General features: G+C 56.0%; 2 protein-coding genes across 7 annotated transcripts; one reads left to right on the top strand and one right to left on the bottom strand.

The window, feature by feature from the left end:
- Positions 1-1,293: 1,293 nt before the first annotated feature.
- On the top strand, positions 1,294-10,557 carry COG1 (component of oligomeric golgi complex 1). Of its 6 annotated transcripts, none has more exons than XR_007779022.1 (15): positions 1,303-1,715; positions 2,209-2,453; positions 3,355-3,536; positions 4,276-4,446; positions 4,522-4,675; positions 4,834-5,044; positions 5,173-5,943; positions 6,173-6,319; positions 7,148-7,309; positions 7,564-7,691; positions 8,119-8,227; positions 8,868-8,977; positions 9,066-9,141; positions 9,268-9,504; positions 10,374-10,557. XR_007779022.1 is itself a non-coding variant. In XM_050981256.1 (15 exons), exons 1-14 carry the CDS (start codon positions 1,344-1,346, stop codon positions 9,482-9,484), a joined length of 2,856 nt encoding a protein of 951 aa, XP_050837213.1. In that variant the 5' UTR covers positions 1,304-1,343; the 3' UTR covers positions 9,485-9,504; positions 10,374-10,557. The 6 variants fall into 6 exon arrangements, 4 of the variants coding, with proteins under 4 accessions (XP_050837214.1, XP_050837213.1, XP_050837211.1 ...); XM_050981256.1 differs by having other exon boundaries at positions 1,304-1,715; positions 9,467-9,504; XM_050981257.1 differs by having other exon boundaries at positions 9,268-10,557.
- Positions 10,558-11,023: 466 nt separating this feature from the next.
- Positions 11,024-17,011, bottom strand: FAM104A (family with sequence similarity 104 member A; the record flags this gene model as incomplete). The annotated part of the gene is made up of 3 exons (XM_050981258.1): positions 11,024-11,671; positions 13,267-13,329; positions 16,910-17,011. Coding segments are annotated over 3 exons (402 nt in total), but the record flags the coding sequence as incomplete, so codon positions are not given.
- Positions 17,012-18,162: the final 1,151 nt, after the last annotated feature.

Here is an 18,162-nt window from a genome sequence, read left to right as displayed (position 1 = left end):
CGTCCCTGTCCCTGTCCCCAAGTGCCACATCCACACAGCTTTAAATCCCTTCACTCAGAGATGGGGACTGCCCCACTGCCCCTGTCCCCAAGTGCCACATCCACAGAGCTTGAAATCCCTTCAGGGACTGTCCCTGCCCCTGTCCCCAAGTGCCACATCCACACAGCTTGAAATCCCTAATTCAGGGATGGGGAATGTCCCTGTCCCCAAGTGCCACATCCACACAGCTTGAAATTCCTTAATCCAGGGATGGGGACTGCCCCACTGCCCCTGTCCCCGAGTGCCACATCCACACAGCTTGAAATCCCTTCCCCCAGGGATGGGGACTGTCCCTGTCCCTGTCCCCAAGTGCCACATCCACACAGCTTTAAATCCCTTCCCCCAGGGATGGGGACTGCCCCACTGTCCTTTCCATGAACCAGTTCCCCCTGATGTCCAGCCTGCCCCTGTCCTGGCACAGTTTGAGGCAGTTTCCTCCCGTCCTGTCCCTGGGAGCAGAGTTTATCAACTAAAACAAAAAGTTCGGCTCTGAGCAGCTGTGCAGCCCAGCAGCACCAACACTGCCCACGCAAATAAACCAAACACCTGGGATTCTTTTTCTTCCCATCTCAGTTTCCAGCACAGGCTGGATTTGAATCCGACAGCCTCGCACCCGAGCCCGCCCGCTCTGCTTGCAGCGGCATCTCCCGTGGGGCTGGATCCCGCCTGGCCCTGGGTCTGCCTCTCCCTTCGGGGCTGGAAGGGACCTTAAAGCTCCATCCCACTCCACTCCATCCTAGATGGATTTGGGGGCAATATCCCGCTGCTCAGAGCGGTGCTTTTGGAAGAGGAGGATGGGCACACACCCCCAGCCCTGTTCGAACCGAGCCCGCCCGACCCAAAGCGCCCTGAGGGCGAAACCGCCCGGGGTGTGTGGAGTGACAGCGGCACCCGCAGGCCGCGGAGCCAGACCCGTTTCCCAGGAAACGGGGAAGAAAAAGAAAACGCAATTAAAAAAATAAACAAACTATAAATAAAATAAACAAAGCGGCGTTTGCTCCCCTCTGGCAGCGTCGCCGTGGCAACGCTGCAGTGCCCTGCACAAAGATGGCGGCGCCGCCATGGCAACGGCACCGGGGCGTGGCTGTGCCCGTCACAAAGATGGCGGAGCCGCCATGGCAACGGCACCGGGGCGTGGCTGTGCCCGTCACAAAGATGGCGGAGCCGCCATGGCAACGGCACCGGGGCGTGGCTGTGCCCGCCACAAAGATGGCGGCGCTGCCGTCGGCATCCAGGCCTGGATGGGCCCGGCACAAAGATGGCGTCCCTGCCATGGTAACGGCAGCCGGGTGCCCGCCACAAAGATGGCGGCACTGCCCCGCGGCGACGCCCGGAAGCACCGTCCCCTTCCCGTGACCAAGATGGCGGCGGCGGCCCCGGCGGCGAGGGCCGGGCCCGGTGCCGGTGTCGTGGCGGCGATGGCGGCGCGCGGCGCCGAGGCCGAGGCGCTGTTCGAGGCGCACACGGCGGCCGAGCTGCGGGCGGTGGAGCGGCGGCTGCGCGCCGGCATCGAGCAGAAGCGGGAGGAGCTGCGGCAGATGGTGGGCGAGCGGTACCGCGACCTCATCGAGGCGGCCGACACCATCGCCGAGATGCGGCGGAGCGCCGAGAGCCTGCTGGGCGCCGTGCGGGGGCTGCAGCGCGGCGGCACGGCCCGGCCCGGCCCCGCCGGCACGGTGAGGGGCAGCGGGGGCGGACACAGAACCCCTCGTGGCCTCTTTCCCCCTTGGACCCGCTCTTTTCCCCCCACTCCATCTCCCTGCCTGGCCCTTTCTCCCGCTCTTTTCCCACCTTCCTCTCCCCATCCCTTCTTCTCTCCACTCATCCCCTGTTCTTGCCCCTCTTTTATCCCCCATCTGTTACTCCATCCCCTCTTTCCCCCCTTGGACCCACTCTTTTCCCCCCACTCCATCTCCCTGCCTGGCCCCTTTCCCACCTTCCTCTCCTCCTCCATCCCTTCTTCTCTCCATTCATCCCGTATTTTTGCCCCTCTTCCATCCCCCTGTCTATTCCTCCATCCCCTCTTTCCCCCTTGGATCCATTCTTTCCCCCCCACTCCTGCCTGGCCCCTTTCCCACCTTGTTCTCTCCACCCATCCCATATTTTTGCCCCTCTTTGACCCCTTTGTCTCTCCCCCATCCCCTCTTTCCCCCCGTGTGCCCCCTCCAGGTTCGCCCTCCGGCTCACCAGAGTTTCTACGGGGCGGCGGCGCAGCTGAAGCTGCTGCTGGAGGTTCCCGAGCAGGTTTGGGGGGCGGTGGAAGGGGGTCGCTACCTGCCCGCGGCCCGGCTCCACCTGCTCGGGGCTCACCTGCGCCGCCAGCTGCAGCTCGACACCCCCCGAGCCCGCTCCAGCGCCGTCCTCGCCCGCTTCCCCATCCTGCTGCGGCAGGTGGCGGCTGCCAGCCACCTCAGGTGTGCCGGGAGCGGGGCACGGGAAGGGCAGGGTGGGGTGGGAAGGGCTGGGTGAGGAGGGGGCGAGCCCCTGGCACAGGTTACCCAGAGAATGTGTGGCTGTCCCATCCCTGGGAGTATCCCAGTGCTCCATCCTGGAAGCTGGATGAGACTCGGAGCAGGCTGGTTTAGGGATTTGGAAGGGCTGGGTGAGGAGGGGGCGAGCCCCTGCACAGGTTACCCAGAGAATGTGTGGCTGTCCCATCCCTGGGAGTGTCCCAGTGCTCCATCCTGGAAGCTGGATGAGACTCGGAGCAGGCTGGTTTAGGGATTTGGAAGGGCTGGGTGAGGAGGGGTGAGCCCCTGGCACAGGTTACCCAGAGAAGTTGTGGCTGTCCCATCCCTGGGAGTGTCCCAGTGCTCCATCCTGGAAGCTGGATGAGACTTGTCTGGTTTAGGGATTTGGAAGGGCTGGGTGCTGAAGTTCCCTCCCAGCCCAAAGCGCTCGCTGTCGGTGGGGCTCGCTCAGACACAGGGAAGGCAGGACAGAAATCAGCTGCAGCAGGGTGGGAGAATTCTTCACCTGTGCCAGGAGGCTCTGCCTGAGGCGGCTGCACCTGGATCCCACGGGAGAGCCCGGGGCAGGTACCAGGCTGGGAGCACAGTGCCTCAGGAATGCCTTGGAAAGCTGGCAGGCATGGAAAGAGGGATGTGAGGGAATATCCCACAGCCAGCAGCACATCCTGGGGGCTCCATCAGGTAACGGGACAGGACTGACAGGGATTTAGGGAGATCCTTTCCAACCCAAACCATCTCCCAGACACAAGTGGCACAGTGTGGGAGCACTCACACTTTGGCAGCCCCCACAGCAGCCCAGCCTGGTGTGGCTCGGGCAGTGACCACCAGCTGGTTCCCGTGGCAGATCCACCATCCTGCAGGAGAGCAAGGCCCTGCTGCGCTGCCCCACGGGCTCGGACCAGGCGGTGGCAGAAGCCCTGTGTGCCATCATGCTGCTGGAGGACAGCTCCCCTCGGCAGGCCCTGGCTGACTTCCTGCTGGCCAGGAAATTGGCCATCCAGCAGCTGCTCAACCAGCCACACCACGGTCAGTGCCACGGGGCTGCTCCCTGGGCACCTCGGGGGGAGCCTTCCCTGCGCCTCCTCCTGCCCCCACGGCAGGGACGGGCGAGTCCCACACGTGGGAAGGTGGGAGAGTCCCATAGATTGGGAAGGTGGTGAGTGGGAAGATGGGCAATTCCCATAAATTGGGAAGATGGGAGATTCCCATTAATGGGAAGGTGGTGAATGGGAAGATGGGAGATTCCCATTAATGCGAAGGTGGTGAATGTGAAGATGGGCAATTCCCATAAATTGGGAAGATGGGAGATTTCCATTAATGGGAAGGTGGTGAATGGGAAGATGGGAGATTCTCATTAATGGGAAGGTGGTGAATGGGAAGATGGGCAATTCCCATAAATTGGGAAGATGGGAGATTTCCATTAATGGGAAGGTGGTGAATGTGAAGATGGGAGATTCCCATTAATGGGAAGATGGGAGATTCCCATCATTGGGAAGGTGGTAAATGTGAAGATGGGAGATTCCCATTATTGGGAAGGTGGTGAATGTGAAGATGGGCGATTCTCATAAATCTCCTGGTGGCAGGGACACTGCAAAATAGCACAAAAATTAACAGTTCTCAGGGGCTTAGGCCAAGCCCAGCTGTAGTGGGGAAGCAGGTGGGGCATGAGGCTGAGTCCTTTGCCCTCCAGCCCTTCCTGGAAGGGATCACAGCACCCCTGCCCTGTGCTGAAGGGCTGCCTTGGCTCACAGTCACCTCTCTGCAGGCGCAGGTATCAAAGCCCAGGTGTGTTCCCTGATGGAGCTGCTCACCACCACGCTGTACCAGGCCCACGCTCTGTTCTACACCGTGCCCGAGGGCATGGCCCCGGAGCCAGCCCTGCCCTGTGGATTGCTCTTCTCCACCCTGGAGAGCAGCACTGGCCAGAACCCTGCAGGTGAGGCCTGCACCTGCCCAGGTGTGCAGGCAGGAGGGTGCCCCGTGCTGGGCTGAGCCCTGGCTGTGATTCCAGGGAGAGGAGGGGTGCTGGAGGAGGATCTGAAGCTGAGCAGCTGGTTCAAGTACCTGCCTGAGTCCGTGGTGGAATTCCAGCCAGCCCTGCGGACCCTGGCGCACCCCATCAGCCAGGAGTACCTCAGGGAGACCCTGCAGCAGTGGATCAGCATGTGAGTGGGACAGGGCAATCCCAGCCTGGCTGCCTTCCTCCTCATCCCCTGATCCTCCTCATCCTTCACCCTGATTGAAGCAGCCAGTGGCAGCACAGACACCCAGCACCCTGTGCCAGGGCCTCACCCCACTCACAGGGGTGAAACTTCACCTCCAGGTGCAGCGATGACATCAGGACAGGGGTCAGAACCCTGCTGGTGTACGTGAAGAGCATGAAGGGGCTGGCAGGGATCCGTGATGCCGTGTGGGAGCTGCTGTCCAGTGAGTCCAGCAGCCACAACTGGGAGGCCGTGTGCCAGCGCCTGCTGGGCAGGCCCGTGTCCTTCTGGGAGGAGCTGCTGCAGCAGCTCTTCCTGGACAGGCTGCAGGTGGGTGCTGTGCCCTGGGGAGCCTTGCTCTGCACCCCCAGGTGTTGTCTCACCCAGCTCACAGTGCCCTGAGGGTCTGTTCAGTGGCACATTGAATTTGGTTTTTTTTTCTCCTGGTTCCGTTGCAGACTCTGACCCAAGAAGGCTTCGACTCCATTTCAAGCAGCTCCAAGCAGCTGCTGGCTGCAGCCTTGCAGGAGTTGGAAGTGAAAGGTGGCAGCGGTGCCCTGAGCAAGCAGATCCAGCTGGAACAGAACGTGGCCCTGTTCCTGTGGTCGGAGAGCCCCGGGGACCTGCCCGGGGACGCGGCGTGGGTCAGCGTGGGGCAGCGCGGGCCCTTCGCCAGGAGCGGGCTGGCCATGAAGGCACAGGCGCTCACTCCCTGCATGCAGAGCTTCTGCTCCACGCTGGACTCCAAGCTGAAGGCCAGGCTGGAGGATGTCCTATCCTACCTCCCCGGGGACGACTCTGTCCCCAAGGAGCCCGCGGTGCCACCGCGCTCCGCCTTCGACCGCTTCGCCGACGCCGGCACCGTGCAGGGGCTGCTCCGCGACCGCTGCGCCGCCTGCGTCCAGCACCTCCTGGGCTGCGTCCAGGAGCAGCTCCAGAGTGCCCAGAGCCAGCTGGAGCCCCCTGGGGACACCGGGCTCAACGCCGTGCTCTTCATGGCCAGGCTGTGCCAGGCCCTGCCCGAGCTGTGCCCTCACCTGCAGCGCTGCGTGCTGGGCCGGGCGGGCGGCGCGGAGTCGGCGCCCAAGGAGCCGCGCTCTGCCAAGAAGCTGGGCAAGGGCAAAGCCCAGGAAGTGTCCCCCGAGCTGGCCAAGTGGCAGGGGGTGAAGGCAGAGCTCCTGCAGCAGAGCCTGGTGGCTTATCAGCTGTGGAGCTCGGCTGTCACCAAAGTAAGGAGCAGTTTCCCTCCTCAGAGATGGTTTTGGGGAGGGTTCCCTCGCTGGGGCTGCCCAGAGCTCCCTGTGCTGCTGCCCGGTCACAGCGGTGGCTCCAGGGCCTTGGTGTCCCTGAGGTTCACTTTGGGAGGTGCAGGGGTGCAGCAGGTCACAGGCAGGGTGGGCTGGCTGGCCTTGGCCCTGTTGGAAGTGTCCTGTGATCGAGGCTTTCATTGTGCTCCAGGGTCTGGTTCAGTGCTTCACCCACACGTTGCTGCTCGACACAGCTGGCTCCATCCTGGCCACGGCCACCAACTGGGACGAGATTGAAATCCAGGAGGAGACCGAGTCTGGGAGCAGTGTGACGTCCAAGATCCGGCTGCCTGTGCAGGTATGAGCAACAGCCTGTGGGAGGAGCCCAGTCCTGGCTCCAGAGCCACTTGCTGAGCTGCTGTGGAGGGTGTTTGGTGTCACCAGCAGAGGACAAACACTCTGTGGTGCTCTTTGAGACACTCACCTCGTGAGGACAGAGGTCAGAGGAAGGAAATAGGTCATTGTTGCTGTTTATGAGTAAGGTTGGCCCAGATCCTGTAAAACTGAGCCAGAGGAGGACTTAGGCCTGGTTTAAACACAGAGGTCACAGGAGAGAGATTCCATGGAAGCTGGATGCATTGAAGGACAGGGCTGCAACGGGGGGACTGTGGAATCCTAAGGGAACTGAGGCACTTGGCTTCCCAAGGGTGTGGTGGTGGCACAGGAAGGAGCTCACAGGGACAGAGCAGATGACAGGGAGAGGAGGGCCAGGCCTGGAGTGAGTTCCGTGCTTGCACAGCACGGGAAGGGCTGGACAGGGAAATGCAGGGAGCCTTATCCAGTCAGTTCTGCTATCTGAGGGGAAAAGCAGCTGGGTGAGAATGCAGGAGACCCAGGAGGTGAGGGAGGAACAGCCCCAGGGAGTGGGTGGGCAGAGCAGGGTCTGTGCAGACAGAAGATTAACAGGCAATTCTCTTCTCAGTGCACTCAGTGCCTGGTGAAGTCTTTGGGGAGCTTTGGGAGCTGCTGTAACCCAAAATCTGAGGTGTCTAACCCAGATCCCAGCTCTGGGGCAGAGCTTTGTGGCTGCTGAGGAAGTGGGACACTCCCACCACCCAGCTGAAGGGATGTGAAGGGGAATGGAGTTTACAGGGCAACTGCAAATAAAGTCTGTTCTCCTGCCCAGCCCTCGTGGCACGTGCAGTGCCTGCTGTTCAGCCTGTGCCAGGAGGTGAACAGGGTTGGTGGGCACACCCTGCCCAAGGTCACGCTGCAGGAGCTGCTGAGGAGCTGCATGGCAGAGGTCCTCGCTGCCTATGGGAAGCTGGTGGAGCAGAAGCAGGAGAAGGTACCTGGGTGTGGGATGGGAGGGAGAAGGTACCTGGAAATGCAGGGATACATCCAGCTCCTGGAACAGAAAATGCCTGTCCTGACAGCTGGAGAGGGGACACCCTTACACTCACCCTGCCTCCCCCACAGCTGAGGCAGACACCAGATTTCACACTCTGGTTGTGCCTTGGGGTTGGTGTTCTCAAATACTGCCCCTTGGGCAGCCTGCCCTGTGCCAGGGAGGAGCCCCATTCCTGCCTGTCCCGTTTGCAGAGGCCAGACAGCTTCCCCCTGACCCAGAGCAGGGCTCTGCAGTTACTCTACGACCTGAGGTACCTCAGCAGCATCCTGACAGCCAAGAGTGAGGACACAAAACCCAGCAGGATCAAGCAGGACTCCGGGTATGGCGCATTCTGGGGTTCCCATCCTCCAGCAGTGCTTTGGGGGGCCCTGAACCAGTGCAAGCTCCAAGCTCTGACACTGCACAAGCCCTGAGCTCATCCTCAAGACAGAGGAGGGCTGGGGTTCTGTGGCCAGGGGCTGAGGCAGTGGGCTGGGCCCCCTCCTTGTGTCCATAGGATACCCTCAGAGGGTGCCCCTGGACAGAGCAGTTGAGCTTCCAGCCAAGAGTTAAAGCCTTGGGGGGTAGCATGGGGAGCAGTTCCTGCTGCTGGGGTTGTGTAAGAGCTGGAAAGCCTTGGGGCAGCTGCTGTTCTGCTGAGTAATTCCTGTTGTGCTCAGTCACCCCAGACAGGAAATCCCTGGCTGCTTCAGAGCTGGCATCACCAGGATGTCAGCCCTGACAGGAGCCCTCTGCTCTGCCTGCAGGATTGAGAAGGTCATCGACTTCCTGGAGGGACACATCGATCCCTTCGACCTGGATGTCTTCACCCCACACCTGAACAGCAACCTGAACCGCCTGGTGCAGAGAACCTCGGTAGGGAGCAGGGCTGGAGCAGCAGGGGCACGGCACAATGCCTTCAGCAGGGCAGCTGGGCTGCCTTTGAACTGCTCAGTGCCTCAAGATAAGCACTGGCACTTGCCTGGAAAGGGGAAGAGTGTTCAGTGCCAGCTGAAGATAAGAGGAGCTGGCTGAGCCGGCTGCACGGCCCCGCGTGTGGGGCTGGTGAGCTTTATCTAACAGGATTCACTGGAGCCTGTGCAACACTAATCGGGTTAAGGAGTGCTGAAACAGGCCTGGGACTCAGCTCTGGGAATAATTAAACACCAGAGTGAAGAGGGGGGAGGGAGACACTTCATGTTCACACTCAGTGCTGACGGTGTGCCAGTGGACTTACCACATACTGCGGGGTCAGCTCTGCAGGAACCCCTGCTCCAAACAGCTCCTGGATCTTGGCTTGGATCCAAGCAAGCCTTCCAGCTTCTCTTTTCCCCAAATCCTGCTCCCTTTCCAGCTTCTCTTCCCCAAATCCTGCTCCCTCCAGCTTCTCTTCCCCAAATCCTGCTCCCTCCAGCTTCTCTTCCCCAAATCCTGCTGCCTTCCAGCTTCTCTTCCCCAAATCCTGCTGCCTTCCAGCTTCTCTTCCCCAAATCCAAGCCTCTCTGGTGCCTTCCAGGTTCTCTTTGGCCTGCTGACTGGGACAGAGAACCAGTACACCAGCAGGGGTGGCGCTCTGAGCTCGCAGGAGCTCCACAACATCCTGCCCTTAGCATCCAGCCAGATCAGGTGAGGCACCCAGCTCTTCCAGGCATTCTCCTGCCTCTGGGAAGCTGCTCTGGAATCGCTGCTTCCCACCTTTCTTCCATTTCTTAAGGTTTGGACTCCTGCCACTGAGCATGTCAAGCTCACGGAAGAGCAAGTCGGCTGCCAGGAGCACAGAAAGAGTCCAGGTTGGTGTTTGAACTTAGCTGTAAAAATAGGAATATTTTCCCAGTAGTCACTGTCCCCCTGACACCGGAGTTTATGGGCAAAGAAGAAAGTAGCCAAACATTATTTCACCTGATTTTTATTTTCAGTGAAAGGAATCATTATGGCAGCACAGCAGGGGATGGGGTGGTTTTCTCCAGGAGCCTCCCTTTGCCCCTGTGGTTTTGGGGCCACTGCTCTGTGGCAGTAAAGGCTTACATGGTGAGGGCAGTGCATCAAAGAGAGCTCATCTAAGAGGGCTGCAAGAAAGACTGAAGGACAGCAGCTAATGCTTGAACTCCTTTGCAGTGGGATGCTGCCCTGTAACCCCGAGGAGGCCTGGCCAGGTACCCCAGCTGTGTGAGGAGTGTCCTGCTGCTCCCCTGGTGCTGAGCTGTAGCAGCCAATCTTTCTGTTGCTCCATTTCCCCCAGTTTAAAATATCTGCTTAGATGGAGCTCTGTGTGCTGGGTGAGAGCCAAGGAACACCTCACTGCTGTGGGAAGCAGCAATGAATGTTTCCTTCACTTATTACCAGCCCAATCTATCCCTGGTGGTCTTGGCAATTGGGACAAGTCGTTGAGTTGACAAGAGCCAAGACAAAGAGGTTTTACCAGTGTCATTTGAGATGATGTTCCATTTGCAACTCTCCTTCTCCATTTCTTGGAGCCCTTAAGGACAAGACCCAGCAGAAGGGGTGTTTAAAAGCCCAAAACTTCCCAGCAAAGGTATTCCTTATCTCTCACAGCTCAGCTGGACTAGAGCATAGAAGTGTGCAGTGATGTCTGGCTCGTTCTGTCACTCCCCTCAGCTGCTGTGCTGTGCTCAGCACACCCGTGTCCTGTGCTAGCCACACTTGCCAGGATCCCTGACAGATGCTTGCTCCTTCGTCAATGCTAAAACTCTTCTGGAGAGGTTAAAATCTGCAGTTCTCCAAGAACAGCTCCTGCAAGGGCACCGGCTGTGCTTCTACCACACTGTGAGCCCTTGCTCTGAGAGCAGCAGCCCCTGCCCTGCTGCTCACAGTGTTTTGCTGAGTGTTCATTGGGGTTTTATAAGCATTGGGTGACATCTGCCAAGTGCCTGTTGCTACAGCAGCGAGGTGTGTGTCTGTCACTCCCCCAGCAGTGACACCGCTCCGGGGTGCGTGCCCTGTGCTGCTGAGGGGACACCCCGGGGGTGCTGTGAGAGTCAGAGTCACTTTTGTCTTCCCAAAGGGCCAGGCTGCAGCTGCGGTGCTGCCCAGGGAGGAGGAGGCACGGCCGGGCTCGCTGTTCCGGCAGCTCCTCACCGACGACGAGGACGCGGCCGCCCCGTCCCTCTTCAAGCTGGGCTGGCTCTCAGGCATGACAAAGTGAGGCAGCAACCAATAAAGCTGCTCTGGATGTTTGTCTTCACTGAGATCTGTCTGTCTGTCCCCTCGGTGACACCTCCGGGATTGTCAGTGCTTCCCATCCTCAGGGCAGGGCGTGGCACGGGAACCAGGCACAGCTTGGATTGTCCTTGTCCCCTGGCTGCTGGAACAGAGGCGGAGCTGCTCTTTCACCTTACATTGTTACAAAGTCAAATTAAAGGGGAAAAAAAAGCCAAAACAACCTACACACTAACAGAAAACAAAACATTTTCCAGCTGGAAAGGGGTGCTGGAGCAGGGTAAGAGCCTGTGTCCTCCAGGCACCACGGCCCTGCAGCACCTGCCCGACCTGTCCTGGCTCTAATTTCACATTTCCCTTCCAGTCCTGCAGCAGTGAAGCTCCTGAGAGAAGCCTCATCACCCTGAGCTGGGTGGGAGCTTGCAGGCCTAAGCACCTGCACTCGCTGCTCCTATTCTCACTAACTCTAAATGCTCAAAAAATTATGTTGCCGAATCATTTTTTAACTAGTTTATTGAAATTAAAAAAAGACTTATAAAACTGAAGAGGAACGCTTAAGAGAACTTTACAGAAAGCAACAACTTGCTAACAAACAGATTAGGCAGTCGATTGGAATTGGACAGTTTGCAATCCTATAACACACATGTGGACTCCTCAGTCTCCTCTTGCCACGTACTTTAGAACCACCCCAAAAAGAATCCTATAAAAATTGCTTCAAAGCCCCTTTTGCATTGCAATAGTGCAGCAAACCACAAGTAAACAATCTCCTGTTAACCTGTTATTTCAAATATAGACTGAAAAGGCAACAGGCAATTTTGTGCAATTCCATTTTAACAAACTTTGAAGTTGAAATATCAAATCTACACAGTGCTGTCCCTTCACAGAAGGCAGGGAGCTGCTGGGTCATCATGTAGGGAGGCGTCCCCGGCTCTGTAGGCTGTGGAAGTGGGCTTCCTTCAGGATCTGGTTGATGTGGAAGTAAGGACCTTGGCTTAGTGCAGACTGCTCGTGGAAGGGCTGGCAGGAGACAGGGCTGGATCCTGCAATCCTGGGGTTGAGGCTGGACTCTGCTCTGTCAGGGCTGTTGATGCTGCTGCTGCTACAGCTGCTGCTGCTGCTGCTCCCGCTGTCACTGCTGGAGGACTGGGACACACAGAGGGTGAACAGCAACATCAGACACTTCTTCCTCACCCCACAGAAGCAAACCTTCAGGATAAATCCCTCCCCCTTCCACACTTCCAGCCCGATGGACTGAATAAATCCACCTTGGCAGGGAGAGGTTGTTGCTGCCCACGCCAGCGTCACAGAGCTGAAGGGACAAGCCTTCACCCGGGGTTCAGTGACCTCCGGGGTGCTGGATTTCAATCCTCCCCAGTTAAACCCCTCAGCTCTGCCCCCAACCCCACGATTGCACTAGTGAAGTTTGCTGGGGTGATCCGAGAATTGGAAAATAAAGAACATTCCCAGGGAGCCACAGTGTCAGTGCAGGCAGGCAGGGCAGGGCAGGGCTGGCACTCCTGCTCTAGCAGAGGTTTGAGGGAAGCACCATGCAAAGCACTTTCCTACAAGGCAATCCTAAAGTGAGATCTGAAGCATCCAAAGCCAAGAGGCTGTGAGAAACAAATGCACACAACACCCACTTGAAGTCTTTGAACACCCTACCATCAAGTACTTTTCTCCCAGTTAAGCACTCCCTGGCAGTGTTAACTGGAAGTGTTCCACTGCAATTCCACACCAATTTACTGACATGGCAGTGAAAGAGCAACAGGCACTGAGGAATTCCTCAGGCAAGAAAAAGAACTCAGCATTTGACTGGGAGAAGAGGCCAGGGCTCATTTGCCAGCATTTAGGACAACCACATTTCATGGGTACGGCTGGAAGAGCATTTGCCATCATCATAAGGGATTCAAAGACATAAAACACCATTTTAAGGGCTGCTAAGGAAAGGTTCCATTAGTTGCAGTTTTAGTTTGTGTGATCTGCTGGTCAGGACCTGCAAATATTTGGGTGAGTCAATCAGCAAGTGGCTACTCTGCCACCCCATAAATGATTCATAAAAGCAGACAGAGTAAGTGACAGCAGCTAAAAAAATAAATCGATATTTTTGTAAGGATTAAGCCACAGAAGTCACAGCTTTGTGGCCACATCAGAAGAGGACAAATTTCACTAAATCCTCAGGGATTTACCAGTCAGCACCACTTCCAGAAGGACTTCACCTGGAGTAGATCAGGAATGGTGCAAGCTGCACCCAGCAGTGAGTGTGGAGTAGACCAGGAATGGTGCAAGCTGCACTCTGCAGTCTGTGAGGAGTTGATCAGGAATGGTGCAAGCTGCACCCAGCAGTGTGTGCAGTGCCCAGGGAGGCACTGTGGATGTTTGGGTGGAACACAACCCTCCCCCAGGCCCTGATCCACCATCGATCCTGCCCATCCAACCCTGACAAATTCCTTTGTTTTGCTAAGCACCAAAAATGCTTCAGCTCTGTGGGAGCACAGCAAGCCAAGCCAAGGGCCCCGGGCTGCAGGAGAGAAAAACACACAGCGGGGTCATTCCCGAGGGAGCACAGATGGACCCACGGGAGCAAACAGCTCCTCTGCCTACATCTCGAGAGGGAGAGAGCCCCGGCAGGACAGGGAGGAGCTGGGGGCGGTGCTGGGCAGCGCAGCTGCTGTTGCAGAGCAGCACAAAGAGTCACACGCGATGCTGAGGGGTCACAGCAGCCTCGGAGAGAAACCCACCGCACAGGACACTTTGTTTCCTTTTAGTCTGCGCTCCTTAGTGAGCTTCGTTACAGCCACCTTCTGCAAATCAAGGTAAAAATCCAAATGAGAACCTGGCCTGGCTCGCTGCTCACGTTTCACATCTCAACAAACATTTTCCAGCTGTTAGTAGTGGTTATTTTGTGCATCTCAAAGCTGGCAGCGTGTCCTGGGACGTGCTTCTGACACCTCAGGCTGGTGACAGATGGGGTTTGTCAGACTCTCTTTATTTCCAGTTCTCTACGGCAAAGATTCACTAGCACTGGCACCCCTTGGTCATTCCCACCTCACACGGAACACCTACCATGTCCCCAGGCTGTGGTGCACATTCTGTAACGCATTTGGACTACAATCAGACAAGAAAAGAATCCTTAAAGTCATCAAGTCAGCAAGACAGGCATCAACAAAGCTTTACAGGGGCAAAGGAAAGCAGCTCGGTGATATTTATGAATACTTTAGCTATCAAAAGAGCATCTTCAAGGTTTACTGGGCTCATTAACCCTTAGCATCACACTTCGAGTTTTAAAACAAACAATGTCCTGTTAAATGTGCAGATCTGGGACAATCCCTCGGGACAGGAACTGGAGAAAGAGCCACTCAACCCCTGCTTCTCTCAATGCCTTCCAAGAGGAGTTTGACAGAGCCATGATCTGGTTTTAGTTAGAACTGAAGAGCAGCCCTTCTCTGGATAGTGGGGGACAAGAACTTTGATTTGATCTGTGCCAAGAACCCGGGGGTGTTTCACTCCTGGCCAGAACAAAGAGGAACTGTGAGAAATTCGGGTTTGCAGAAGTTGTTGAGGAAGGAAAGGGTCAGCCAGAACACTCAGACTCGCTTCCTTCCCTGGGAAAAGGAGAGCAAAGGGTTTGCACTGGTGATTCCCCAGGCTGCAGAGCACAGCTGGGAACCTCAGCACTCCCCTCGGAGGATCCACTGCAACTCCTCCTGGCTTGAACTGGGGACAAGCAATGGATTTCTAACCAACTACAGGGCAAACAACACAGCTGAGCTCCTGGAAAAGGGAGGACAGGCTGAACAGGAAGGGAAATTCTGTGGCAAAGGCTCTGCCTGGCTAATGTTTAACCCTGGCTGGAGCTGCAGCCCCGTGGCTGTGCCTGGCCGTGGACTGAGCCCAGGGCAGAGGTTTCTGTCACCCTCAGGGTGGCTGTCACCTGCGAGTGGCTTCTCCAGGAGCACCAGGAATGGCACATCCTTACAGCAACTGGCCAAAAAGCAGCACTGCTGGAGATTGAAGAGAATCTGTTTCCATCCTGTGGAAGCTGGAAGTGCTGCCTGCCCTGGGTGAAAGGACAATCCAGAGGGAGAAAACAGCAAATCCTTTGGAACTGGATGTGATCTGGATGAACAGTGGGACTCAAAGTCAGGGACTGAGGGTAACACCACAGAACAGCCCAGGTTTGAGCTGCCACTAAGGAAAAACCTCCCTTCACCTCATTCTCCAGAGCAAAACGTGCAAGACAAAAAAAACAGGAAGAGATCCTGGCAAAAAACACTGCTTGATTGCCATCAAGTTTAAAACACTGCTTGACTGCCCATCCTGAGGTTGTGTTCTCAAAGAGGCCTTGCTCTGCAAGGGGGAACAGTCAGTTTGAACCAAAACAGGCCAGAGGAATCAGGACTTGGGGTAATGTTTCACAAAAAGCAGGTTTGCAGTGCCCTGTGATGAAAAGCAACTCTCCTATGCTCTTGGAAGTCACAGACTGCTCCCATTCCCCTTTCCCAGGCGATATCCCAAATCCAGTGGGGATTTTTAACCAGCTAGAGGTGTCTTTGCACACAGCAAAGTGTCAGGGAACTAAATGCCAGGGTTGCAAACTGGCTGAGACTTTCCAAGCAGCACCAATCGGAAGCACTCTGCACAATGAGCACAAGGATTTCTCCCTTTGGCACAGGAAGTCCTTCACCAAATGTTGGAATAATACAGATTTAATCTCGTGGCTTGAATTTCTGGGCATGCTCAGCTGAGGGATCTGACAGGAAAACAAGCCAAAAAAAAACAAAAAGAAAAAGCTCCATTCATCAGGAGGAAACATTGGGAATTCTGTTCTGTGCTGTCTGAGAAGCTGTGCCCACACCCTCAGCAGTGAGAGCTCCTCCCTGCCTCACACCAGGGTTTAATGGGTTAAAACCAGGCTTTAGCAGGCAAGTGCATGCAAGAAGCAGAGTCTCTGCCAGGCTGAGCAGTGACCTTGCCCTGGGTCAGCCATGCCCGTGCTGTTCCCTGGGCTGCTGTCAGCCCTCGTGTGTGGCCACTGCCAGCCCTGCTCCCAGTGGCTCTGCCCCAACACCAGGTGCTCACACGCCAAGCAAAGGTGCTGCTGGCACTCACCATCAGGGGCTTCTCCTGATATCCTGAACTTCATTACTCCTACTGCAATCCCTTGTTCCACACTAAATCCATCTCCTCCTGCCACCAAGCTGCTTTAGCCTTTAACTACTCTACACACACGGAGGGCTCTGACCTGTTGGACAAGTGATTCAGGGTCAGCTGGCAACAGAGCAGGGTGCTGCTCCCAGCACAGCCCAAATGCAAAGTCTCCTCCTGAAAACACAGCAGCACAGGGCAGTTCTCACCCCAGAGGATTCCTCTGTGATGGACAGCAGCTCTCAGAGCATTTCCTGTCACATAATCTACTTGTCCAGGTTAAGAGAGTTTCCCTCACAACAGGAATGTAGGAATATCCATCTGAAACCATTTAGGGATTGTAAAAGAGCTCCAAGTTACACAGCAACTAAATATTTTTTGCAAAGTATAATTAACAGTTGAATAATTGAGATAATTCCACAATAATTCAGACTGTAATTGCTCATTACCATCCACCTTCAAAGTGAGGAGGCTCTAAAAAACCAAGGATATTTCCAAAACCTTCAAAGAAATTAATTTCATTAACTTCAGAGTGCTCTGTACCCTCTTTTCCATGAAAGTTTTATAGCACAAGGACGTGGCTCACAGGGAATTTTCAGGTGATTCACCCAGGTGACATCTCAGAAAATCTGGGAGCAGTTGGGAAATCAGCAATTTAAATTGTTTTTGAAGAAAAGAAATCTCAAATTGCCAGGGGAGAACACCCGTCTGGCGAGGGGTGAGAAAACAAGAGAGTTTATCCCACATCCAGAAAAACAAAAAAGGGGAATTTATGAGAAAAAAACAATGAGTTTTGAGTTTGTCTTGCTTAAACTGAGCAGCTCTATCAGATAAGGCCTGCCTGGAATGTGTTTTGTCTTTCTCCCACAAGTAATCACCTCTCTGTGAGGAAAGGCAGAGCTGATGGTCAGGCAGAGTGAGCACAGGGACACAGCCACCCCCAGCAGCCCCTCAGCTCTGGGCACAGCTCAGCCCAAACTAAAAACCAAAAAGCTGCAAATTCTTCCCCTGGGTGCTGCAAGGCAGGATTTGAAATTTCTTCCCAGAAATATTCAGACCAGGGACAAGCAGGCTCACTGGAAATGCTGATCTCTAAACTGATTTCAATCCTGCTGTCACCAGGTCAAACCTCAGGACCTCAAACACAAAGCTGTGAAATAAAAATGAAACAAAAAGCACGGATATTCCAGCTGCTGCTGTGAAATGCAGCCGGGATTTGCCTGGGCAGGCTCTCACCTCAGTGTCCCACGAGTCCTGCAGGACAGAGTTCCTGGTGCTACGTTTGCTCTGGGGAACGTGACCATCCTCTTCATTGCCATTCCTCCTCCTCTTCCTGCAGAGAAGGAATGATCAGCTCACTGATCCATGCTTGGCCCTCTGAGGGCACCCAAGGAGGGCAGGGACACTGAGAAATGGAGGCAGGGTGTCTCCAGCCCCCTGAGGTGCTGCGGGCTCTCTCAGTCCCCTTTAGCTGCAGCCTGAGGGCACAGAGAGGAGGATCCTGCTCCTCACAAGGTGCTTCCTCTCAGTTTAAGGGATGTGGATTAAAACCATCCTTCTCAATAAACTCATTTAACAACTGCCAGCCTTGCAGATGTGAAAATAATCCCTGGGCTCAGAGTGACACCTGACAGGCTGGGGACAGCCCTGGGACGAGTGGCACTGACCACATCTCCAATTACTCACCTGCTCACGCCACCCCACAAGGACTCCTTGGCCTCTCCCCTCTGACAGTGTTTGGAGCCACATTCCAAAACAGCCACATTTCCCGGGTGGAAATGAGGTTTTGTCAGGGAACACCTCGTGGAAAACAAACTCTTTCCTGTTTCTGATGCATGTGCCACCCTCTCATGGCACCTGGCACTGTCTGGCATGGTGGGTACAGGTTCTAACCTAATTTTTATTGCAGGCATCAAGGCACAGCAGAGTTTGCAGGAGGACAATGGGGTGGGGGCAGTGCTGGTATTCCCAGAGTAGAGAGGGAACACCTCAAAGACCAGGCTGGACAGGAGCTGGAACAACCTGGGGCAGTGGGAGGTGTCCCTGCCCATGGCAGGGGGTGGCACTGGATGGGACTGAAGGTCCCTCCCAACCCACGGTGTGATTCTGTGCCACCAACACAGCAGCTGCTCCCCAGCAGCATCCCAGAATTCCCACACAAACATCAAACGATTCCTCCCCACCCTACAAACACGACGAGTCAGCCAGGATCTCAGCAGCCTCCAAAAAAACACGGGATGGAGCTGTTTTGGTGTGCCTAAAATTAACCCGTGCTCGAATGAGTCAAAACAGACTCGAGGGAGGTATTTATAACCGGCTCCTTTCTGTGCAGCAGGCTTTGGCCCACGCCTACAGCCCGGAGCTGCCTCCCTGCTCCCCATCCCTGGGATGGCAGGCACCGAACGCTGTCCATCTGTCCGGGAACGCTCTTTGGGGGAGGGATACTCCTCTGGAGCCTCCGGCTCCTTCCTTTCCCCAGCCTCTGCAGC

Source organism: Serinus canaria, chromosome 18 (genome assembly GCF_022539315.1).
Source record: "Serinus canaria isolate serCan28SL12 chromosome 18, serCan2020, whole genome shotgun sequence".
Lineage (NCBI taxonomy): Eukaryota > Metazoa > Chordata > Aves > Passeriformes > Fringillidae > Serinus > Serinus canaria.
This window is presented reverse-complemented; position numbering and strand designations above follow the sequence as displayed.

Bases quoted from the DNA above. Each gene is read 5' to 3' on its own strand.
- COG1 (XM_050981254.1), top strand. From the start codon at position 1,344: ATGGCGGCACTGCCCCGCGGCGACGCCCGGAAGCACCGTCCCCTTCCC. The intron at 7,692-8,118 runs GTATGGCGCATT...CTCTGCCTGCAG, and splicing joins AGGATCAAGCAGGACTCCGG to GATTGAGAAGGTCATCGACT. The intron at 9,142-10,373 runs GTTGGTGTTTGA...GTCTTCCCAAAG, and splicing joins GGAGCACAGAAAGAGTCCAG to GGCCAGGCTGCAGCTGCGGT.